General features: G+C 35.5%; 1 protein-coding gene across 3 annotated transcripts in view; it reads left to right on the plus strand.

Annotated features, from left to right (window-relative positions):
• The window catches only part of SCML2 (Scm polycomb group protein like 2), a 162,098-nt gene extending 152,725 nt beyond the window's left edge, over positions 1 to 9,373 (plus strand). For all 3 annotated transcript variants that reach the window (XM_072614216.1, XM_072614217.1, XM_072614218.1), the window contains exons 14-15: positions 6,828 to 6,991; positions 8,710 to 9,373. In XM_072614216.1, coding sequence (XP_072470317.1) covers positions 6,828 to 6,991; positions 8,710 to 8,835 — 290 coding nt within the window. In that variant the 3' untranslated portion in view covers positions 8,836 to 9,373. The remainder of the gene's footprint in view (positions 1 to 6,827; positions 6,992 to 8,709) is intronic.
• Positions 9,374 to 26,459: the final 17,086 nt, after the last annotated feature.

The following is a 26,459-nucleotide window of genomic DNA, read 5'->3' on the forward strand; positions in this document are numbered from 1 at the left end:
ACATGAAGCTGAGAGGAGAAAGTAACTTAATTGAATGACACAGTCAAGGTCCTTAAAGATTTCAGTAGGCTAGATATTCTTAACCTGTGGTCCGTGAATTTGTTTTTTATTTTTTTATATTTTGATAGCTGTTGTTTTTTAATTAGTTTGCTTTTAATCCTGTGTATCTTATTTTATACATTTCAAAACATGTCTTTAAAAAAGGCATACTTAGAAACTGTCACTGGAGATTTTGTGATTAAAAAAAGACCTAAATCAAATGAGACAAAATTTAATGGGGATGAGCATAAAGTTCTAGATTTGGTCTAAAAAAATGTCATCTTTGCAAGTGCAGGAATGGGGTAAAATGGCCAAATTGTCAATGCTATGGAGAATACCTGAGAGATATAGAATATTCTAAGCTTAATATGAGTCAGCAGAATCAAGTGGCCAGTAAAACGTCTGTCTAAGCCTCATTGTGAGAAATGGTGTCCAAAATTTAGGCAGTGATAATCCCACTGTATTCTTCCTGAATTAGACCACATCTGAAGTACTATTTAATTTTTGACATCATGATTTAGGAAAGATTAAGACAAGCTAGAACACACAGAAGAGGGCATTAAGGAAGAAGGGGAATTGGAAGGGAATGAACATTTAAGTAGCATCTGCTGTGTGCCAAGTACTGGACCATATGCTAGGAATATTTAGCTTAGAGAAGAAAGACTTAGGGAAATAGGATAGATTTTTTAAATTATTTGAAGGGTTGTTATATGGAAGAAGAATGACATTTGTTCTGTCTGGACCAAAGCATTAAAGTTGTAACTGAGTTAAAATCTACAGAAATAGATATATGCTTTATCTAAGGAAAAACTTAACAATCAGAATTATCCAAAAATAGAATGGACTACTTATGGGGATTACATAATGGTTTCCCTCTCAATGGAGGTCTTCTCAAAGTTTAGATAACTTGGTATCTCAGTAGATAACTGTGGAAGGTGTTTTTGTTCAAACGTGTTAGATGGTCTCTGGCATCCTTTTCCTTTCTTTTTGCACTTAATAATATTTTATTTTTCCAATGACATGTAAAAATAACTTTAAGCATTCACATTTATAAAATTTTGAGTTCCAGATTTTTTCCCCCTCTTCTCCCTCCTCCTCAAGATGGCACACAATCTTATATAAGCTACTTATGTACAATTATGTTAAATATATTTCCATATTATTCATGATGTGAAAGAAGAATCAGAACAAAAGGGAAAAGAAGGGGAATAAAAGAGAGAAAATAGTGTGCTTCAATCTGCATTCAGAGTGTAGTTCTTTCTGTGTATGTGGATAACATTTTCCATCATGAGACTTTTGGAATTGTCTTAGATCATTGTATTGCTGAGAAGAGCTGTGGGTCCTTTTCCATTTTTTTATGATCTCTTTAGGATACAAGACCTAGGAGTGGTACTGCTCGATCAAAGAGTATGCACATTATTATAGCCCTTTGGGCATAGGTCCAAATTTCTTTCCAAAATGGTTGGATCAGTTCACAACTCCACCAACAGTGCATTAGTGTTCCGATTTTCCTATATCTTCTCCAACATTTATCATTTTTTCTTTTTTATCAATATTAGCCAATCTGATAGGTGTGAGGTTGTTTTAATTTGCATTTTTCCAGTAAAGTGATTTAGAGCATTTTTTCACATGACTATAGATAGCTTTAATTTCTTTATCTGAAAACTGCTTGTTCATATCCTTCTACCATTTATCAATTGAGGAATGACACGTATTCTTATATATTTGATTGAATTTTCTCTCTGTTTTAGAAATGAGGGCCTTATCAGAGACAGTGGCTATAAAAATTTATTCCCAGCTTTCTATTTCCCTTTTAATTGTGGTTCCATTGGCTTTGTTTTTGGAAAAACTTTTCCATTTAATATAATCAAAATGATCTATTTTGTATTTCATAATGTGCTCCAACTCTTGTTTTGTCATATATTCTTTCTCCATCGATCTAAGAGGTAAACTATTCCTTCCTCTCCTAATTTGTTCATGGTATCATGTATTCATTTTGACTTTATCTTGGCATACCCTTTATGTCTAAATCATGTATTCATTTTGACCATGTCTTGGCATATCTTGTAAGATGTTGGTCTGTGCCTAGTTTCTACCATACTGTTTTCCAGTTTTCCCAGAAGATTTTGTCAAATAGTGAGTTCTTATTCCAGAATCTGGAGCCTTTGGGTTTATCAGACAGTAGATTACTGTAGTCATTGACTACTGTGTTTTGTGTATCTAACCTATTCTACTGATCTATCACTCTGTTTCTTAGCCAGGACCAAATAGTTTTGATGTGATTGCTACTTTATAATAAAAACAGTTTTAGATCTGGTATGGCTAGTCTGGCATTCTTTTCTACTCTTCAAAACTGCTTCTTATTTTGTGTTCGGAACCAGAATCAATTTCTGCTATTAGTCTTGATTACTGCAGTCTTTTGGGGTTCCTTTTTTGATACCAACAGAATTCAGGCAGTGAGTCTAAATCTATTAAGAAAGCAGGATCTGTGCAACCCCTTACCTTCACTCTTAGTTTAAAACCTCTCTCTTACAAAAACAAGGTATGTTTATTACTTTGTGGCCTTTGAAATCTTCCCACATTTCACTGGAAAGTCAATTTATAAAGTCTTATATTTTTACTATATAGGTTTCTATTTTGAGTATTATAAAACATGCTTTGGGGGACAAACATTTCTTAGCACAGAAATAAGAAAAATTACAATGCTGAAGAGGCCTCAGTTTCCTTATTTGTAAACTGGATTTTGCCTAGAAGCCTCTCTCTCTGTGTGCGCACACACAGATACAGACATGTTTATTTCCCTTTTATATTTATAATCATATAATATATTCAACATGTAATTTTCAAAACTGGCCTGCTTATTGCCTGTTTTCCCTTTCCCATCTGTGCATTTAAAAATGCTTCAAAGATCCCCTTTTGTTATTTTGGGGACACAACCCTATAACTAACCCTATGCTCCTTTCTAGGAAAAAAAACAAAAGAAAGCACTAATAATAATAGCCAATATTTTGAATACTCTTTCAATGACTGAGCCCCAAAGCTAACCTCAGACTATACATAGAGCTAGAAGGAGGCATCACAACCTGTATGTGACAGTGCCTATTTACGAAAAGGTGTGGAAAGCCTTCAAGCAAGCAAATTTTCTGTTCATGGGCTCCACCTGAGGCCTATTAATGGGTGGTGAAGAACTCCCATTAACATTACTTCTAGTAAATACTTCTAATAAAGTAAGACAAATTTCCATATTCGTTGTTTCAAAAAATGTATATCTCATGTTCCCTGAGTCTATAACTGTTGAAGGAGATAAATACTGGCATCTCCATCACTCCATTGAACATAACTTTTAACAAATTTTTTCTTTAAAATGTTCTTGTTTCTATATAAATTGTTTTCCCAGTTCTGTTTCACTCTACAATTCACTTAAGTCTCATATAGTTCTCTGAAACTATCCCTTTTATCATGTTTTTTTACATAGTAATATTTCATTACAGTCATATATCACAACTTTGTCAGCTATTCAGTTGATGGCCACCTCAGTTTATAATTCCTTGTTATAACAAAAGAGAAGAATGGGTACATATCGTTTAAGAGTACGTCTAGTTTAATGACTTAGGGTACAATTATATCGTCTTCTAGAATGGTGGAGCAATTCAAAGTTCTACCAATAGCATATCCATGTGCTTGTTGTCCCTCAGTCCCCCAAGCAGTTGTTACCTCTCCTCTTTTTTTGTGAAGATGAGGTGTCATCTCAAAGTTGTTTTAAATTGTATTTCACTCATCAGTGGTGATTACAAGCATTTTTTTCATATAATTGTTGTAGCTTGGACTTTGTCATTTGTAAACTGCTTATTTATATCCTTTTACCATTTAGTAGGGAATGGCTCTTATTCTTACATATTTGAATCAGTTCTTTAAGATCTTGATTATGAGAACTTTATCAGAGACATGCTGTAAAGATTGTTTTTTCCAAGTTATCTATCCTTCCTCTAATTTGAATTTCTTTGATTTTGTTTTTGCGAAAACCTTTTAAAGTAACTTAATGAAAATTATCCATTTTATTTTCTTTGACACTTTTCTATTACTTGTTTGGTCATTTATTCTTCCCCTACCCATAGTTGGGCAAAGTATTTCCTACCTTGCTCCTCTCATTTGTGTGTGATATGAACTTTATATGTAGGTCTTACATCTATTTGAGAGCTTACCTTGATGTATATGGGAGATGTTGGTGTAAAATTTCTTTCAGACTGATTTCTAGGTTTCCCAACAATTTGTATTGAATAGTAAGATCTTATCCAAGTAGTTGGGTTGGGGATCTTTGAGCTTATCAAACACTATACTTCCTTATTTGATATACCTAATCTATTCCACTGATCAACTTTTCTGTTTTAACTAATACCAAAAGGTTTTTGATGATTTTTGCTTTTCAGTATCTTTTGAAATTTGAGGCAGCTAGGTATTTCCACTTTTTTCATAATTCCCCACTTTTTTTCATTATTCCTTTTGAGATTATTGACCTTCAATAACTCGAGATGAATTTTGTTATTTTTTCCTAGATCTTATTAAGTAATCTTTTGATAAATTTGATTGACATGGTGCTGAATCTGTATATTAATTAAGATAATAGTGTCATCATTTTTATTATTAGCATAACCCAACAATGAGCAATTAGTATTTCTTCATTTATTCACATCTGCTTTATTTCTGCAAAAGTATCACCTACATTCTGTGAGGGGAGACAATACAACTGGAAGGCAACATTGTACACTGAAAAGAGCTCTGGTTTTGGAGATGCAGAGAAACTAGATTCAGGTTTGGCCTCTGATGCTCACTGTGTGCTGTGTGACCTTGGGGCAAGTCCCTTAGTCTCAGTTACCTCATCTGTAAAATGAGGGGCTTGAACTTAATGGCCCTATATCTATTATACTATGATTCTGTATGCAAATATAAACATATATGTAAGTATAAAGTAATTTGTGGGAGAAGCACTAGCAGTTCAAGGCATTTGAGCTGAGCTTTGAAAGTAACTAGGGAATCTCAGGAGAGGTAAGGAGAAAAATGACATTCCGAGAGGGATCAGTGTGTGCAAAAGCATGAAAGGAAGCAAGGGGGTGGAATGTGGTATGTGAAGAACTGTAAGGAGTCCTATTGGACTGGATTGAAAAGTAAAGGGAAAATGCTCAATAATGCTAGAATGCTAAACTGGAGACATGTTGTAAAGGACTTTAAATGTCAAATAGGGGAGTTTGTATTTGATAGAGATAATAGGGAGCCCCTGGAGTCTACTGAGCAAGATCATGACACAGTCACACCTGTGCTTTAAGCATTATCATTTTGGCAGACGAAGAATTGGAGAGGGGAGAGATTTGGGTCAGGGATGTCAATTAGGAATCTGTTGAAACAGTTCAGGTGAAAGGTGCTAAGGAGGTAAACTAGATGATGATCTTGTGAGCAGGGACAAGGAGATGTAAGTGAAAGCTGTTGTGGACGTAGAATTGACAAGACTTGGCCACTGATTGGATAAAAGGAAAAGTGAGAAGTCAAGGTTGACTCTTAAAACTGCAAACTTGGTTGGGTAGGTCATAAGTTTTAGAGGAGGAAGAAATCTTAGAGATATAATCCAACCCCATCATTTTACAGTGGAAGTAAAGGTCCAGAGAATTTGAGGTATTAGTCCGAGTTTGACACAATAAGTACCTGAGCCAAAATTTGAACATGGGTATTCCCAAACACAGTATCTCAAAGCAGAAGTTGACCTTGTTTAAGATTTAAGTCAAATAGTTGAGCAGTTCTTCTGTATTTTCTTTTTTTTAAAGTATCATTTTTTTTTACTGTGTTTTTCCCTTTTTTTGCAACATAACTAATATGGAAATATGTTTTGCAAGATTTCATAGGTATATTTTTTTAAAATTTTAAATCATTTTTAAATATGAAAAGACCCCAAAAAAGGAATATTTCCTTTAATTTTTAGCATAAAAAGAGGATACAGTATAAAACCATGAATTTCCATTTTCATGCTAAACTGTTTATTTTTTTGGAAAAACTATGTAATAAATACTATGCATAATTTTCAAAGCTACCCTGCTTTTCTGTGCTTCCTAAGTTTTCTTTTGTTGTCATCATTTGCATTTTCAACGTACTTTGGAAGAGAAATCTTAAAAGACAAAATTAAATTTATCTCTGACAACCAGAGGTAACAAGGATATCTTTTCCCCAGAAAATTCGCACTTCTAGAAAGAAAGGACCTTTAGAAATTCATACTAAATGACTAGTACTTCAGAGAGTTTAAAGCAGAATTAGACTTTTTTTCTTTAGACTTCAGCTGCACTTCTGTAGGTGACCTCAGTTCTTAAGAAATGTTAGGTGAGTGAATTAAGTATGAATTTTATCAAACCTAACCTGTGACACTGAGATAAATATTTTACTGTGGCTGGGACTGGCCTTAATCTCCCTTAGTCTACTTACCTTTATAAGTATAACTTATTTAACTTATTTTAAAGTGGAATAAAGCTTTTTTCTTCTGAAGAGGTATCTTTCAAGTGCACATCTTCATAAGTTCTTTGTTCAGCTGTTTCTCAGTTTCTTCCTAAAACTTTTTGTATGATCATGGTGCCAATTATTTGAGGGTTCCCAGTGACAAAAATATTACTCTGCTTTTCAGTTAATTACTTAAAGATGAATGCTGACACTGAACATTTAATGAATTTTAATTTATCTTTCATCCAAATTAGAACACTTATGTTTCCAATAAGTAAATATTATGTGATTTCCCTTTTTATTTTCATTGAAAGCTGCAAGTTCAACAACTGGACCAGATCTCAGTGCACTAAAACGAGAATCTTCAAGAGGATCCAGTAAAGATCCCTCCAGTTGGTCTATAGATGAAGTGATGCGATTTGTGAAAGAAGCTGATCCTCAGGCATTAGCACCACATGCAGAGCTCTTCAGGAGACATGTAGGATACTTTTTTAGGGGGGAGGGCTTTTTGTGTGTAATTACTTTGTCAGACTACTACAAATTATGAGTCTACAGTTATTGCAGTTGAATGTTGATTCACATTAATAGCACAGGACCCTTCAAATGACAGTAAATATGTACATAAAAAATAAAGACTTGAAAATTATGTAAGAATGTCTTCTTTTTGGCCCCTTTACCTCACTGACAGTAGTAAAGGAATGCTACCAATAGGCAGTAGTAGTATAGTGTTTTTCTGTTCATGTTGCTTTATATGCCCAGTAGTGGTTAGATGCCTGTTGACTCCTCTGTTGAAGCACCTCATTACTGAAATCTTTGGGATGAAAATGCTATCACTCTCTGACATTCCCTGGAGGTGCTCCACCAGAGTATAGCAATTTGCAAAAATAGCATTCTTTCGTGAAGCTTCCCAGAGCCACCTGATCTCTTACTTCCTGAAATTACCTTATACTTATTTTTGTGTTCTTCCAGTAAAATGCATACTGCTCAAGGGTAAGGATTTTTATTTTGTTTTTATCTTTGTATCTCCAATGTGTAGTCCAGTCAGTGCATTGTACTTTTTTTCTGTTTGGTTGTTTTGGAAAGAGAGAGAGGCTGGAGGTTTGATCTGGACCAGTCATTACATCTGGACATCAAAGAATGCTCTGTGTAAAAACTTTCCACAGAGGTCCATCAGCAGCTTCTCTGAATCTTAAAGCAAGGCCAGATAGTTGCTTTGAGATTCAAAGAAGTCAGGGGGCTTAGTTAGTAATTTATTCTCAACCATTGAAAAGAGTGATCTAATGTTTACTGAATTCTTGACATTTTAACTAATAAAATTCAGTGTTAATTTTTAGCATTTATTCCCCTTCAGAAAATTCTGTAATTAATATTCACCTTAAAGAAATTAATTTCAGAGAGATTTTACATTGATGGCACTAATATTGGGTGCTGTATCATGATGCTCCTTCATTTTCTGAGCAAGTAAATGAAAATTTGAGATTGAATTTTTATATGCTGCTATTTACCTATATAGTTGCTATATTGTGCATAATAATTTCTAACATTTATGAAGTGTTTAAATTTATAAAGTCTTTCACATACATTAACTTAATCTTTACAGTAAGTTAAGTCATGTAAGTATTTTTACTCTTTACAGGTTAGAAAATGAAAGCTTACAATATACAGTTTATTAAGTGGTAGAAATAGGACTTGAACCCAGCTGTTCTCAGTAGTACTCTAATGCCCTTTACCAGTGAAGTGGTACCCCACAGGTATCCAGGTTTTCTTGGAATAACAGAGTGGAAAGTTAGGCTTAATTTCTATTCTTTAATACTTGTTCTTAGTAAATATATGCTATGAAATTTCCTTATTAAAAATTTTTAAAAACTGGAGTTACAGATTATAGAGGCAACTCTTAAGAGTCAGGAATATGGGTTCAGATTTGTCATTTGACATTTATGTCCCTTAGGCTTAGTTAAGTCATAGATTCTGATGAAATCACACATCTTTTAGGTATTCAGATAAGGCACATAATGAAATACCACTTATTACCTTAACATCTTTGTCTTTTAATAATTTTTTACTTAGTAGATTCTTCTGAGAATGTTTTTGGAAATACAGATTTCTCATTTGTTGTTTAATGTTTTTAACGTAAATGAAGATACTTCCTTCATATTAACAGTAATGTTAAATTCTCTTTTTTCCTTTCCTCTATAGGAAATTGATGGGAAAGCACTTCTATTATTGAGGAGTGATATGATAATGAGATATATGGGACTAAAGTTGGGACCAGCATTAAAGCTCTGCTACCACATTGAAAGACTCAAACAAGGAAAGTATTAGCCATTGAGAGACACAAGGATTATTGTATTTTCTGGTTGGACTGATTTCTCAGGTTTATGGATGCCATTTTTATTTAAAAATATTTTGCTATGGTATCTAATTCTCAGTTTGCGGGAGATTTCTCTTAAAATGTGATATTTCTACTATTTTCAGGAAATGATTCTATTGTAGCATTTCAAAATTCATTCAAGGGATGAGCATTTAACTGACTTTTGCTAGCAGTTATTTGGGATTTATTTTTTAGAATACTTTGATAAATATAATAATTGATATAGAAAATGTACAAGTGTGCATTAACTTTAACTGATCTTAACATTGAGAACCAAAATGGCTGAATCCCAAAGGATTTAAAACAAAACAAACCAATATTTCAGGAGTTTATCAACTTTTATAATTGTGGCTACAAAAGTTTTAACATAGAATTTAAAGATGCAGATGTGAATTTCATCTCTTTCTTGATAATCATTTTCTAAAACTCCAGTGTTCAATTTGCCTTTTAATGATTTTCAGAAAGGGAATAAACATGTGAATTGTGTTCTTTTTTGTTTGTTTTTTAAACAGATGTAAGCTTTTTTTTAAGTATGATTATTCTTGAGAGAAATACAATTGTCATTTTATTCAGACAATATTTATATTGGAAAGGTTTTCTTTTACCACTTTAATAGTCAATTATTCAGAGATGAAAAGTCCAGATTCCTTATAAATGATACACTTTGTTTTAAAACATTCCATCTTTTTGCTAAGCTTCAGAATGGAAATATGTATTCATCTCTTACACCCATGTACATGGATATATGTATGTCATATGTGTGTCTTGTTTGATATTAAATATATATATATGCATACGTGTATATATATTTTGCATATACTGTACCATATTTTTATTTTATCCATATATCTGTAGGTACATACAAGTAAATCATTTGTTTCTTATAGTTTAAAATGGCACTCTGTACTACCACAATGGTAATAATAAACTATGTAGTTTTATTTTTATTATTTTGAAAAAATCTGCATCATTTGCCATCACTAGCTGCTCTCCACTTAGCTTCCAAGGCTGTAAGAAACAATTAGATTAGTTTTCATAAAAGGAAATTCTTTGCCCTACGCAAAAGTAAATTCATGTACCATCCAATTCGAAACCGTTTTTATCCTGTTAAACACATTTATTATACTGTTTGCCCCTCTTTTAGTTTTAATTTAAAGATTGTTTAAAAAAGTGGGGCTATATGTATACTTATCTTTATTGCTTTACATAAAGTTTGGTGCTCTTTATATAAGCTATGAGTTGTTTGCTGAATAGTATAAGCTGTTTGTTGTCACTGCCAATAACAGTTACATCAGGGACAAGAAAGTACATTTTCTGTATAGAAAACCAAATGTACCATGTATTCAGTAGGGCCTCTCTTTACTGGAGAAAATGTAATATTAAAGGATAATTTTTGTAATGTTTATCACATTTTTTATAAAAGATTTCTTGTCAAAATTGGTATTTTTGCAAATTGCTTTTTTGAGAATGCTTTAGTTAAAAAATCTTCAGGTTATTGAATGAATATTGCAGTGTCATATAATTAACACAGTGTTAGGTGTTGAAGCATTCACATCTTAAATGACTGCCATGTAATTGTAATTTAGCCAGTAAGTTTTGGAGAATTATTTTTTACTATAATTGCATCATTTGAGTTATGTTGCATCAACCAACCTGTAAATTGTACAGTATATATTTGTGCAGAGACATAAAATATTTTTATAGTATATTTTTCTGATTAGAAAATTTGTCAGTTTTGTTATCAAAACTTCAGACATTGTTGATTTGTGAATATCACATTGCATTAATGTATAAATTTATTTTAGAAATTAGTAAAGTAAGTATCCCCACTGAAAAGGTTATATCTCTGCATTTTCCATAGAATTGATTTTTTAAAATTTACGATGAACTCAGACACAAGGGTGACATTTAGGAAATTACATGGATTGTCTTCAGTCTCAAAAATGGTGCTATTGGCAATATTACTTTCCATCTCTGCTAGTAGAATTGAAAAGTCCACAATACCAACAGTAATATTTCACTGAGTTGCATATAGGGACCTTTACTGCTTTGCAACTATAACTTCTTTTCCATTAGGGAATTTTGGAAATTTGATCACTTGGTACAGTTGGTATCATTCACCCACCTATAAGATAGTTCTGTAAGATATCCTAATGATAAACTTAGAGGATTGTGGTTTGTATGTGACAATACTCAATTTCCAGAGTGACTGCATCTTCTCCCTTATGGTTTTGCTCAAACATTTTTTTGCCATCATTCCTTGTTTTTATCAAGTTGGTGAAAATTTTGCTTCATATTATCCTCAAGCTGTTGCTTTTGCCTGACTTGCTTCTGATTGTCATATCTCAAATCCACCTCACCTCACATTAGCTCAAATATTCTACTTCGAATCTCACCTCCTATCAACCATCAGATATTCATCCTTCGTAGCTTTTTAGACCACTAGCAACATTTTCCAAATTTCTTGATTAAATTTGTTTTATTTTGTCATTTTTCATTTTGTTCTTTGGACATAAGAACCTGATAGCTTTTTTGATCTTATCAAAGAATTTCTTTGGTCACATGTAAGATTTCTTTTTAGCAGGTGTCAGGTTGTCCATTAGCTCTGACTGCATCATGCATAATCTCATTTGGCTACTTAAGATACCAGGAGGGACAGTATATCGTATTTTCTTTAAAAAAAAAAAATTGCAAGTATATTTCAAATTAGAAAATTTTCTAGGAAAATATAAGTTAACATTAGCTTCCATGTTTCTTGTTAAACCTCAGCTGTACCTGTTTAAAGTGGGTTGACTATAAAATCACCTGTACTAGGTGATCAGTGTTGGAGAATGGATCAGCAATCTACTGAGGTGATCAGAAAGAGTTAATTCACATCAGCATAGTAAGCAGTTTACTTCTTCCAAGAAGGACTGAGGTCATTATGTTATTGTACAAATAAATAATATTTTATTAGAAAATTTGCATTTATTTCCTTGTTTCTTCAGATTGTGCAGTCTTTTGTTTATGAATGCAGATATGAAATAAATCACTTTTGCTTATTCCATTACCATTCTTTTACACTGTATTATAGCATGACATCTGAGTATAAAAGAATATATTTTAAATGTATTTTCAACAGGGATGTTTTATAGAAAAATTAATAAAGTTTGTGTTTCCTGTTTTAATGGTTTTGATATTTATTCATCTAAGTTTTTATTAGAAGAAACCTCTGATGTCATCTTCTATATTCTGAAGTGAAAAAAACTGAATCTAATTAGTAGCAGTGAGTTCATTATAAATTACATTTATGTAAGTGAAGCACAGTTGATTTATAGAAATTTTGCAAGTTTCCAAACATAGATTGTTTTTAGAATGGACAAATTAGAGATTTCTCTTTTATGAATTTTTTACTTGCCACAGTTCAGTAAATAATGAATTAAAAATAAAAACTGTAGGTTTTAGTAGGTTAACTCATTTCAAAATAATGTGTCACACCTGTAATTTTTTGGAAAGCACATATTTGTTTTTATAATTTTTTGTGTTTCCTTCCTTTAAACTAGACCAGATTCAGAAATAAGGGTTAAGAACACAAAAGCCCAAAAGATTCCAGCATTTGTACTAATATAGCTAAGTTTCTTATTTCAGCAGAGGGCAGTATTCACCACTGAATAGGCCCCAACTGATTAAGAAAATAATTACTTGAACTAAATAATTGCAAACAATTTAATTCCTGTGACATTTTACATCTCATTCAGGGAATTGCACAAACTATCTGTAAGACAATTAAATCACAGCCAAGTTAACAAAAAGGCCATGAAGAACTTGTGATAGTTCTTGGATGGAAGAGATATTACTTCCAGCTCTGCATCCTTACTCTCAAAATTGTGCCTTCTCCTCCCCTGTGTATTTGAGAACTTCTTGACATATTTCTGCTTATTAGCACAACTGTTTAAACATTACCAGTAACATCTGTGGAACAGATAGGTGGCACAGTGGATAGAGCACCAGGCTCGGAGTCAGGAAGACTCATCTTCCTGAGTTCAAATCCAGCCTCAGACACTCACCAGCTGTGTGGCCCTGGGCAAGTCACTTAACCCTGTTTGCCTCAGTTCCCTCATCTGTAAAATGAGCTGGAGAAAGAAATGGCAAGCCCACTTCAGTATCCTTGTGCAGAAAACCCCAAATGGTATCATAAAGAGTTGGCCACGATTGAAAACTGACTGAAAGAGCACAGTGATATCAGTAAAAAAGCACTTATATGCTTTCAGTATGCAGAGGGTACTTCCAGGCACTTCGTAGAAATTCCTGTGAGTGAAAAAAAGCTGATGTCTGTCCTCAAGATACTTAATTAGAGAAACCAAATATGTCATACATGAAACAACTTCACACTTTTTAGACAGATTATGATATAAGCAGCACCATTAAGGAAAATACTCTTTCTACTATGGTAATTCTCCAAGAAACTGAAACATTCTTTGTAAAAACAATTTAAATGTTTTAGATTTTTTAAAAACATCTGTATTACACAGTGCTTTGGAGTCAGAGACCTGAATTCAAATTCCTGCCTCTAATGTTTATTACCTGTGTGACCACTAGTAAGTCACCCTTTCTGGGCTTTGGTTCCACCATTTGTAAAATGAGGGGATTGGACTGGATCACTAAACATACTAGTATTTTCTATGTATCAGGCACTAAGGATACAAAGACAAGTGAAAAATACCCTGTCCTCCATAGGGGATGTGTGTGTGTGTGTGTGTGTGTGTTTTATAACAAATGAATACAAGGGAATTTTGGGAGGAAAGGCACTAGCAGCTGGTTTCATGTAGAAGTTGACACTTAAGCTAAGTTTTGAAGGAAACCAGGATTCCAAGAGCAGGAGGCAAGAAGAGAATAGATTCCAGGAACTGAGGACAGTCAGTACAAAAGGTGCAGAGAGAGAACAGAGATGGAGTTTGAGTTCCTTTTGAGTTTTGGAACTACTTTTTGTCTTTTCCTTTTCTGTTGTTTTTTTTCATATGCCTGCCTTTTAAGTTCACCTCTAATTCCTATTCCTTGGCCCCTTTTGCCTTCTAATCTGCCTATGGACTACCCTGAATTAGCATTATTACATGAACTTTTAGAATCCCATTTTTACTTCTAGATAATTAAGGCTGCTGCATAAAGCTGACTGAAGAATTATTTTGAAATCTTGATTCTAAGCAGGAATTTAGCACACTGTTGAGTACTTGATGTCTAGATCATCTAGTCAGTTTTAGTTTGTCTTAAAAATTCAATGTTTCACGCAAAAAAGGAATCTACCTTGTTTTCTTATGTGTGTAGAAAGTTACTGAAGACATTGAACAAGTGATTTAAAAGCGTTTTCATAGGAAAAGATTTTTGTTATTTTTTAAAGGATGGGGAGGATGCTTGCTTGTGGAAACAACTGATATGAGTAAATTTGCAGTTTCAAGAGCATCAGACTTCCATTTCAGAGCAGTAAAACATCAAGATGATCAACCAATTTGTGTATATGTTTTGTGACTAAAAAAGATAAAACTAAAAACTTTTAATGTAAACATTTGAGACAGATGTAATTCTTAAAGGACTATGGATTTAATAAAGTTTGGGGAGTTGTAACTTTAGAAGTAAAAGGGAACCATTGTGAATTAGCAGTTCTCATTTAAACCATACCATAGAACCTAGAAGAGGAGCCTGAAAAAATGGAAGACAACAGTAGGAGAGCAAAAAAAGCTTTTTCAGAGCTGTAGCATTTAGAAGCAGGTAACTGATAGGCTTCATCTGGGTGATACTTGAATTGGCTAAGAGTTTTACAGCACCATCTAGAGTTAGAAATCAAAATTTACTGTAAGGGCTTACTGCTCTCTGCTGCCACATCTGACTTGAGAAAGAAAAGCAGCATGGTAGAGAGAGACACATTGTTACTGTTGTGATGGCTTGAGAAGCTGGTTCAAAGAGTCAACTTGAACTGTATTGCTATGATCACTTCTGATTGAACAGTTAAGTGTCCTTCCGGTGAGTGAATAATTGGATTGATCTATAAAGACCAGAGGTGACTAGTTTGAGCTTTTCAATTCTCTAGCTTAAAGAGAACTGCTATTTACACATTAAGATCTCACATTTATCATAAGAATCATACTTAACTGAATTTTCACTTTTCACTACTAGCTTTTCCTGTAAAAAATATTAGATTGTCATTCTTTGGAGCACACTCTGTGCTTGGCATAAATATATATTATCAAATATTTGAATTGAAGAAAAGAATAAACCAGTGGAAGAGGAATATGACTTTTTGAGAAACAATAGTCTCCACTTAAATAACTTTTTATTTTTGTTGCAGGGTCTATATTTTTCCAGGTGAGGCAAGGCCAAAAATAAAACTGGGTAGGATTGGGAGATGGCAAAATTTTGCGTGTTAATTGCTGCCAACAACCCTATTCATTAGGGTTGTTAATGCAACTGAAGGCAAATCCTGAAAACTTGTAAGGAGTGCATCTGAAACTCCTTGTTGGATATAGAGTCCAAGGTATTAGAGTAGCAAAGAGAGACCTCCAACTAGAGGCACTGCTAGAGAAAGATTAGATTGACACATTCCATGAAACCTCAACAAATAGTGACATCAGGCAGAGCAATGTCACATCTCCCAAATCACACTTCTCTCTCTTTTTCACCATTTATTTATAGAGTTGATCCTGATTCACAATACAGCAATCCCTACCGTTATTCCTATAATCTACTGGCTGGAAGGAGGGTTGGGGTAGATAATCAGGTTTCACAGTTCCTTTACAACTTTTTTTTTTTTTTTTTACTATAACCACTGCTATTATCTAAGTCTTGTGAATCCTATGGCTGCTGAAAAGGCATTTAACTGAATCCTGTGAATGAGAATGGTCAAGAGGAGTAATTTTCCAAACAAGCTAGGATGGGCATAGATCCACATAGTTATTGCCATAATTCACAGTAACATACACAGTAATGTTTTGTTTTCCTTCCCCTGTTGCCTCCCTCCTCCCCCACCTTCTATAACGTCCATGGTAGTTTTGATACAAGTGTCGCACTGCTCCATGAGCCATATGAGTTCAAGAAGGTAGGAGAGGTAGTAGGTAAGTGCCTTCTGATGAAGCAAAGGGCTTACTGAATGAAATCTTTGGGAAAGCTAGTGTGAAAACTGATGCAAATATAACACCAATTCTGTTACACTCCTTAGCGCGTGAAGAAGGTTAACTGCCTGATTTTCTGTAGGGATACAGAAAATAGGACACTAGTCAAGGGTGGGCTGCACATGCTACTTCAGCACCTCAGGTGTTATTTGGGACACCCACCAACTATGTAGGTCACTTGCACAAGTCACATTCTCTTAAAATAGATTACTAGGTTAAGAACTCATTTACAAACAATACTTTATCTTGAAGTTCGGACTGTAGTCAGAGTATATGTTTCTACTACCAGAGAATTGAGGAAGTTTCATTGTATGTTGTGTTCCTTAAAATAAGTTGAATATGTTTCTCATTTCTCCTAAAGCCAAAGATTTTTAATCAATGATGATTCAATCAATATCCTTATTTTTTCCTTATACTAACTCTTCAACTTCTTCAGTACCACATAGTATCTATCCTCTGGTCATGTGAACTATTTTGATAATATCTTAATAAAGATTATCTGTTTAATGTTCTAGGAGAGCTTATGTGCTAATTTCATCAGCTTTATTTCCTTAAATATGCTTTGCCATATGTACATAACCTAAAAATTATTTTCCTGAAAACTGTTTTCAAATGTGACAATTTTCTCCATGTCTTTCAGTTTTAAATGATACCATTTTAAATCATATTTGTATCTCATTTTCATCTTCTGTGGTTACTTTTTAAAAAAAGAAACTCAGAAATATTTGAATAATATATGAAGACTGGTAAACCAGATGGCCCTCATTCTGGAAAAGGTTGTAGACAGTCCAGGAAATTTTGGTCCTTTCATGGAAGGGTATTTTAAGCCCTTCATTGAAAAAAAAATTCCCTAATACATTATGTATATACATAAATTGGGAAAATGTACAAAATAACTGCTTTAAAGGAAGTGGGTCAAAATGTGGTTTTTGAAATCTGTGATTCCAACGAGAATTTAGGAAAACTAAAAGTATTTTCACCAACCTTTTCTTATTTCCAACAAATAGTTTTGTATCCTAATTTCTCACATTGCCACTGTAGTCACTTCCGTTAGCTGGAGATTATAATTCATAGAGTCAAATTGAATTTTTCTCCTTTCAAACAAGGGGGGTGGAAATTGACTTGAAATTAGAAAGCAAATAATATGCTCATGTCTGGTTTTATTTGTAGACATGCTTCTGATGCCTCTTTTATTGAATCTATTTTTTTCTTTAATGATTAGGTTTAGAGTTGTAGGGTATATCACCTTGGGCTGCATCTTCAGCGCCTTTGCTCTTCACAATACATTATTCTATTTACTCCTATGGGGCAGAATAGTCTTGTCTTATTCAAATTTCTTTAGCTTTTTATATTTGAATCTTTCTCCTGCATGTTTGTAGAATTTGTTGTTCATCTGTGAAATTGTTAAACTCAAATGGTTTGTTTATTTTTTTCCTGAAAGTTATCTGTGAATTTTTTTCATTGGCCATTTTTTTCATTCAGTTCTTCCATTTCATTTGTTGTTAATGCCCAGAAGTTTTGGGCAATTCTCTTGTGTTACTTCCTGTATTATAGTGTTCAGGTTTTTTGACTTGTCATATTCTTCTGGAAGATCTGTAAATCTTTACATTTTCTCTGTGCACTAGCTTCAAGATCAATATGTTTTATTTCTGTAGAGATTATGGTTTAGCATTACTGCTTTTTGATTCTTTTCCAGGTTGTCTGGAAAAGACAATATATTGAGTTCCCAGTCATTTTCTCACTTGTCCCTTTGGTGAAGTTTACCACTATAAATTTTTTGCTGATCTTTGTTGATCATTTCTTCTGTGCCAAGCATAAATTATGCTTTCTTAATTTCTATTTCTCAAACCACTTGGGCATTAGCTTTCTGTGATTCCTTGTTTTCTTAGGAATCCACAAGGTCCTCTGCCTTTCAAATGTTGACTCATTTTCCTTTGTTTTGCAGTATTTATTTATAGATGTCTAGACTTGTCTAGGTGATCTGGAGGCCATTATTAATATCTCACTTGACAGGTTATCTGCTTGTGCTTAGGATCTTTAACTTAGTTTTCTTCCTCCTAAAATCTTTGGTAATTTCATTTTTTTCTCTTATGCTCCCCTATTGCTCATTTTCTGACTCCTCTTTATTTGTGGTTTCTGCAGGGGTTGGTCCTTAAAAGCTTTCCAGCCTCTACCCATGCAAACAACTTATGTTTCACTGTCCTTGGTCTCTGGCCCTCGTGGCTTCAGGGAAGATTGAATTGCCCACGTCTGGATGCCAGTTCCTCTTTTTCTCAGGGCTGGTGCAGTCTCTGTCTCTGTCTCTCTCTGTCTTTCTGTCTCTCTGTCTCTCTCTCTCTCTCTCACACGTACACACACACACACACACACACACACACACACACACACACACACACAGAGGCATCCTGCCCTATTTCCCTCAGCTGAGTGCTATTGAAGCCATGTATGTTGCCACACACTGTTACCTGAGGCAGAGCGAGATTCTAGCTTTCTTTGGTTGGTGTGGAAAGTGGGATGAGGGGGCAGAGTTGAGTTCTGTTGTAAGCCTTTGGGTTAGCTTGTGCAGACCTGCCACAGTGTCATGGCTGGTGTGGTGAGGGCTCTTGAGTGATCATGTTAGAGATTAACCTTCTTTGCTGTTGGTAGGGTTCTTGATGTCTTAGATTGTGTGGACAAGCTAAAATAGCTTTCGTGCATAATTCCTAACTTGGAGAAATTTGAAAGGTCCTAAAAAGCAGAGAAAATACTTAGTCCTCTCTCTTGTTGGCCTGTTATTTGTGACCTGTGATCCAAAACTAAGAGTTAGAAGAGGCAAGAGGTTTTAGAGGTCTAGTCCAGCTCCTCCTATGTTAGTCATGAAATTCTTTTGTAATATCCCCAGCAAGTTATCCTCAGAAATCTTTTTTTTTAAAAAAATATAGACCTTCATTAATGGAAAACTCACAACTTCCAGTGCAAACCATTCTATTTTCAGATAGATTCTTAGGAAGTTGTTTTGTTTTTTTTTTTTTAATAATATTAAGCTGAAATGTGCTTCCCACTGTTCCTAAATTCTGCTTTCTTGGGCCAAGCTGAATAAATTCAATCCTTTTATTTCAGTGAAAATTTTCAAGTATTTAAAGATGTCTTCTTCTCTGAACCTTCTATTTGTGACTAATTATCCTCAGTTCTTTCAGCTGTAGTTTCAAAACCTCTTATTCTTGTGGTAACCATCTGTATTCTTTTTAGATATTTTATTTTAATTTCCATCAGCAAGTACAGACCTGCATATTTATAAATAAAGGCATAGGTTAGGGAGTAGACCTGCGATTTCGTTGGTTCAGAGGAATTTCTTAAAATTAATTTCTTATTTATTTTTAGCATTAACTTTTTGGGGAAGTTTTGGGTTGTAAATTCTTTCCCTCCTGACCCTCCCCTTCCCCATTGAGAAAGCAAACAATATGATATCAATCATGCAAAACATATTTCCATTTTAGCCATGTTGCCAAAAAAAAAAAATCAAGGAAAATAAAGTGAAAAAATTATGCTTCAATCTGCACTCATTTCATTAGGTCTCTCTTTACAAAGGGATAGCATTTTTCAGCATGAATCCTTCAGTTATGTTGGACCATTATATTGATCAGAGTAAATTTTTCACAGTTGATAATTGTTACATTATTGTTGTTACTATGTACACTGTTCTGATTTGGCTCACTCTGCATCCATTACATAAGTAGGTCTTGCCAGATTTTTCTGAAACAGTCGTGCTAATGATTTCTGATAACATTCTATTACAATTATATACCACAGCCTTTTCAGCCATTTCCCAGTTGATGAACATCCCCTCGATTTCCAGTGCTTTACCACCACAAAAAGAATTTCTATAAATATTTTTGTACATATAAGTCCTTTTTCTTTGATCCCTATGGGATATAGACCTAGTAGTGGTATTGCTGGGTCAAAGGTCATAGCACTTTGGGTGTAGTTCTGATGATTCTACAGAATGGTTGGTCTCGTTCACACCTCCAGCAGTAGTGCTTTAGTGTCCCTATTTTTCTAAGTTCCCTCCAGAATTTGTCATTTTTCTTTCCTATCATATTAGTTAATTGGAGACATGAGATGGAACCTTGGAGTTCTTTTAATTTGCATTTCTCTAATCAATAGTGATATAGAGCATTTTCTCACTATAGATATATAGATATCTCACTATAGACATATATCTCACTGTAGACTATAGATATATAGATATCTCACTATAGACAGTTTTGATTTCCTTTTTCTTCTGAAAACTGCCTGTTCATAACCTTTGACAATTTGTCAATTAGGGAATGACTTTTTAAAATTTAATTCAGTTCTCTCTATATTTGGCAAATGAAGCCATTATCAGAGAAACTTGATGTAAAAAAGAAATCCCCACCCTTCCCCAGTTTCCTGCTTTCCTTCTGTGGCTGTATTGTACAGGGAAATTTCTGATAAGGAAATTTTACCAATACAGGTCAGCATTTTCTTTGCAACTTATATGAGTTGGAGAATTGCTTAGAACACTGAGGATAGGCAGAACTTGAACCCAGGTCCTTCAAGCTTTGAGGCTTGCTCTTACCCTACTCTACCATGTGATCTCTCAAACAAAAGCAAAGTGAATAAACATAGTGAAGCACAAAAAATTATAAATGACTGCTAGTACCTATAAACTTGCATGAGTTACTAATTCTTAACCCTTATCCCCAAAATGAGTATATATACTTTAAATATGCATTACCTACATTGTCCTTATTTTCGTCATCTTCAGTGCTACACTTTAGTGAATATGTAATACCAATTTATTGTTTTTAAATATACTATTCAGTGTATCCATTTTTTTTAGTTATGCTTATGTTAACTCTCTGTTACTCCCTAAGTTTTGCCACATTTCTTTGAATTGTTTGTTTTTGTTACTTCTTAATGTGTAATAGTATTACATTACGTTGATATACCAAAATAAAATTGGTGATTCCCCAATCATTAGATATCTAACTTGTTTCGATTTTATTATTACAAATAGTCCTATTAAAAGTATTTTTGTTCATAGAAGTCAGTATTTCCTTACAACAAACCTTTGGATTTGGAACGGTGGAGTCAAAAAGTTACATATGACCAGGAAAAACTCAAATTTCCTTGAGCAATGTTGTTTGCTGTTGTACATCTCTACTGAGCTGCTCTTCACTCCCATATACTAGTCTTTGGTTATGATAGATAACTTGTTGGATCTGCTTTCTGTTATTATCTGCTAGTGTATGTCTGCTAGGTAGTTTCTCCTAACAGGGAGAATATAAAGATCATGTATTTTATCCTACTGATGTCTCTACTTGGAAGCCATTTAGTGTTATGCAATCATGCCCAGCTAAGAAATTATAGATTATACAACTATAGATTAAGAGGTAAAAGAGATCTCAGCAGTGATCTATTCTGACCTCCTGGCTTTACCACCCCCATACCAGAGTCAGTGCAATTGCAAAAAATAATTGCTGATTTTTTAATTAACAGTCAGGAAAACCAAAATTTGACCATATATATTTTTTTACACTTTTATCTTGATTTTTAAAACTTTAATTTTTCAGTTTTCAACATTCACTTCCACAAAATTTGGAATTTCAAATTTCCTATCTCCCCACTCTCCCCACCCCAGGACAGTGTGTATTCTGATTACCCTTTCCTCCAATCCACCCTCCCTTCTATCTCCGCCCCCCCCCCCAATCCCATTGCCTTCTACTTTCCTATAGGATGATAGATTTCTATATCCCATTGCCTGTATATCTTATTTCCTAGTAGCATGTAAAAACAATTTTTAACATTCATTTTTAAAGCTTTGGGTTCCACATTCTCTCTCTTCCCTCCTCCCATCTACCTTCATTGAGAAGGCAAGAAATTCGATGTAGGTTATACATGTGTAGTCGTGCAAGACACCTCCATAATGGTCATGTTGTGAAAGACTGTATTTCCCTCTATCCTGTCCTGCCCTCCATTTATTCTATTCTCTCCTTTGACCTGTCCCTCTACCAAAGTATTTGCTTCCAATTACCCCTTCCCCTAACCTGCCATCCCTTCTATTATCCTCTCTCTTATTTGCTTCCTCCCTACTTTCCTGTAGGGTAAGATAAACTTCCATACACAATTGAGTGTGTATGTCATTCCCCCTGAAATCAAATTTAATGAAAGTAAGGTTCAATTATTTCATCATCTTCCCCTCTGTTGTAAAAGCTCTTTCTTGACTCTTTTATGTGAGATGATTTATTATATTTTACCTCTCCCTTTCTCTTTCTTCTAGTACATGCCTCTCAACACTTAATTTTCTTTTTTAATATCATCCCTTCATATTCAGCTCATCGTGTTCCCTCTTCCTCTATATATACATACATATACATATACCTTTACATACACATACATATATTCCTTCCAATTGTCCTAATACTGAGAAAGGTCTCATGAATTACAAAGATCATCTTTCCATGTAGGGATGTAAACAGTTCAACTTTAATAAGTCCCTTATAGTTTTTCTTTCCTGTTTACCTTCTCTTAATTCTTGTATTTGAAAGTCAAATTTTTTATTCAACTTTGCTCTTTTCACCAAGAATGCTTGAAAGTCCCCTTTTTCATTGTAGTTCCATTTTTTTCTCCTGAAGTATTATACTCAGTTTTGCTGGGTAGGTCATTTTTGGTTTTAATCCTATCTGTTTTGATCTCTAGAATGTCATATTCCAAACCCTCCAATCCCTTAGTGTAGAAGCTGCTAAATCTTGTGTTATCCTGGTTATATTTCCACAATACTTGAATTGCTTCTTTCTGGCTGCTTGTAATATTTTCTCCTTGACCTGGGAACTCTGGAATTTGGCTATAATATTCTTAGGAGTTCTTCTTTTGGGATCTCTTTCAGGAGGTGATCAGTGGATTCTTTCCATTTCTATTTTACCCTCTGGTTTTAGAATATCAGGGCAGTTTTCCTTGATAATTTCTTGAAAGATGATATCTAGGCTCTTTTTTTGATCATGGTTTTCAGGCAGACCAATAATTTTTAAATTATCTCTCCAGGATCTATTTTCCAGGTCAGTTGTTTTTCCAATGAGATATTTCACATTGTCTTCTATTTTTTCATTCTTTTGGTTTTTATAATTTCGTGATTCCCATAAAATCATTAGCTTCCATTTTCTCCATTCTAATTTTTAAGGAATTATTTCCTTCAGTGAACTTTTGGACCTATTTTTCCATTTGGCCCACCTGGGGCTGGGGCTGGGACTGGGGCTGGGGTACCACACTCCCCTCTCAGCCAGGTGAGAGACTCTTCCCACTAACCTTTGAAGCTGTCTTTAGCATTTGTGAGTTGAGAAATCTGGAAACCCCGGCAGCAGCCAGTGATTCAGTCCCCTAAGGCCTACTTCAGCTCTGTCTGGTCTGAGTGCACTCCACTCCCACCCTGGTGCTATCGCCCCTTCCTGTGGATCTTCCAGATTGTCTTGGGCTGGCGATTTGCTTCAGTGTATCATTTTGTGCCTTTTGCTGCTCTAGAGTTTGTTTAGAGTCATTTTTTTTTTAAATTTAACTTTTAACATTTATTTTCACAAAATTTTGGGTTACAAATTTTCTCCCCTTTTCTCCCCTCCCCCCCCCAAACCCAAGCATTCTAATTGCCCCTGTGACCAATCTGCTCTCTCTTCTATCATCCCTCTCTGCCCTTGTCTCCGTCTTCTCTTTTGTCCTGTAGGGCCGGATAGCTTTCTTGACCCCTTAACCTGTATTTCTTATTTCCTAGTGGTAAGAACATTACATTTGATCCTAACACTTTGAGTTCCAACTTCTTTAGCTCCCTCCCTCTCCACCCCTTCCCTTTGGAAGACAAGCAATTCAATATAGGCCAAATCTGTGTAGTTGTGCAAATGATTTCCATACTAGTTGTGTTGTATAGGACTAACTATATTTCGCTCCATCCTATCCTGTCCCCCATTACTTCTATTCTCTTATGATCCTTTCCCTCCCCATGAGTGTCGACCTCGGATTGCATTCTCCTCCCCATGCCCTCCCCTCTATCCTCCCCCCCCACTCTGCTTATCCCCTTATCCTCCACTTTCCTGTATTGTGAGATAGGCTTTCCTATCAAAATGAGTGTGCATTTTATTCTTTCCTTTAGTGGAATGTGATGAGAGTAGACCTCATGTTTTTCTCTCGCCTCCCCTCTTTATCCCTCCACTAATAAGTCTTTTGCTTGCCTCTTTTATGAGAGATAATTTGCCCCATTCAATTTCTCCCTTTCTCCTCCCAATATTTCTCTCTCACTGCTTGATTTCATTTTTTTTAAGATATGATCCCATCCTCTTCAATTCACTCTGTGCACTCTGTCTCTATGTATGTGTGCGTGTGTGCATGTGTGTGTGTGTACTCCCACCCAGTACCCAGATACTGAAATGTTTCAAGAGTTACAAATATTGTCTTTCCATGTAAGAATGTAAACAGTTCAACTTTAGTAAGTCCCTTATGACTTCTCTTTGCTGTTTACCTTTTCATGGTTCTCTTCATTCTTGTGTTTGAAAGTCAAATTTTCTTTTCAGCTCTGGTCTTTTCATCAAGAAAATTTGAAAATCCTCTATTTCATTGAAAGACCATTTTTTCTCCTGAAGTATTATACTCAGTTTTGCTGGGTAGGTGATTCTTGGTTTTAGTCCTAGTTCCTTTGACTTCTGGAATATCCTATTCCATTCCCTTCGATCCCTTAATGTAGAGGGTTCTAGATCTTGTGTTATCCTGATTGTATTTCCACAATACTTGAATTGTTTCTTTCTAGCTGCTTGCAATATTTTCTCTTTCACCTGGGAATTCTGGAATTTGGCCACAACGTTCCTAGGGGTTTCTCTTTTTGGATCTCTTTCATGTGGTGTTCTGTGGATTCCTTGAATATTTATTTTGCCCTCTGGTTCTAGAATCTCAGGGCAGTTTTCCTTGATAATTTCATGGAAGATGATGTCTAGGCTCTTCTTTTGATCATGGCTTTCAGGTAGTCCCAGAATTTTTACATTGTCTCTCCTGAATCTATTTTCCAGGTCAGTTGTTTTTCCAATAAGATATTTCACATTATCTTCCATTTTTCCAATCTTCTCGCTATGTTCTGTGATATCTGTCTTTCTCACAAAGTCCTTCGTGTCCATCTGTGCCGTTCTAGTTTTGAAAGAACTATTTTCTTCAGTGAGCTTTTGAATCTCCTTTTCCATTTGGCTAATTCTGCTTTTGAAAGCATTCTTCTCCTCATTGGCTTTTTGAACCTCTTTTGCCAATTGAGTTAGCCTATTTTTCAAGGTGTTATTTTCTTCAGCATTTTTTTGGGTCTCCTTTAGCAGGGAGCTGATTTGCTGTTCATGCTTTGACTTCATGTCTCTCATTTCTCTTCCCAGATTTTCCTCCACCTCTCTAACTTGATTTTCAAAATTCTTTTTGAGCTCTTCCATGGCCTGAGCCCATTGAGTGGGCTGAGACACAGAAGCCTTGATTTCTGTGTCTTTGCCTGATGGTAAGCATTGTTCTTCCTCATCAGAAAGGAAGGGAGGAAATGTCTGTTCTCCAAGAAAGTAGCCTTCAATAGCTTTATTTCTTTTCCCTTTTCTGGGCATTCTCCCCAGCCAGTGACTTGACCTCTGAATATTCTCCTCACACCCACCTTGCCTCCTGGTCCTCCCAGCCAGCGTTTGGGGTCTGAGATTCAAATGCTGCTTCCCGCCTTAGGGCTTTTGGCGGGGGCAGGGCTGCTATTCAGTGTGAGAATTAAGTTCAGTTGGTCAGGTTGGGGCAGGGCCGCCTCTCAGGCTCAGTTCCCTCAGGGGGTTTATGTACAGACCTTCCACAATGGATCCAGGCTCCTGCCCGCTTGGGGAGCCCCTGTCTGCAGCCGCCTCTCAGCTTCTATCTCCCTGGGGGGCCCGAGCCATGGGGGCACCCCACTCTGCTCTCGACCCGCCAAAGAGACTCTCTCACCGACCCCCGTCACCTGTGGGTGGAGGGGCTTGTGCCGCCGCTGGAGATCACGTCCCTGAAGCCTGCTGGGATCTGTACCTCTCGGAGCCACGGCTGCCGCAGGTCTGGGCTGGGCTCCACGTCTGCAGTGTGACGGACCTTTTGTGAGAGGTTTGCAGGTCCCTCTGTGGGTGGAGGGACCCGCGTGGCTGCTGGAGATCCTGTCCCCGTAGCCCGCTCGGATCTTTTCCTCACGGTGTCGCAGCCGCTGCAGGGCTGCCCTCTGCTCCCAGTCCCAGCGCCCAGTCCGCAGCGCGAAGGACCCCCCACGAGAGGTTTGCAGGTCTCTCCGGAACAGAAATCTCCCTCACTCCAATATTCCGTGGCCTCTGGGTGCAGAATTCACTGTGAGTTGGTCCCCTCTAGCCGTTCTGTGGGTTGTGGGTTCGGAGCTATGTGTATGTGCGTCTTTCTACTCCCCCATCTTG

This window comes from Notamacropus eugenii, chromosome 5 (genome assembly GCF_028372415.1).
Source record: "Notamacropus eugenii isolate mMacEug1 chromosome 5, mMacEug1.pri_v2, whole genome shotgun sequence".
Classification (NCBI taxonomy): Eukaryota; Metazoa; Chordata; class Mammalia; order Diprotodontia; family Macropodidae; genus Notamacropus; species Notamacropus eugenii.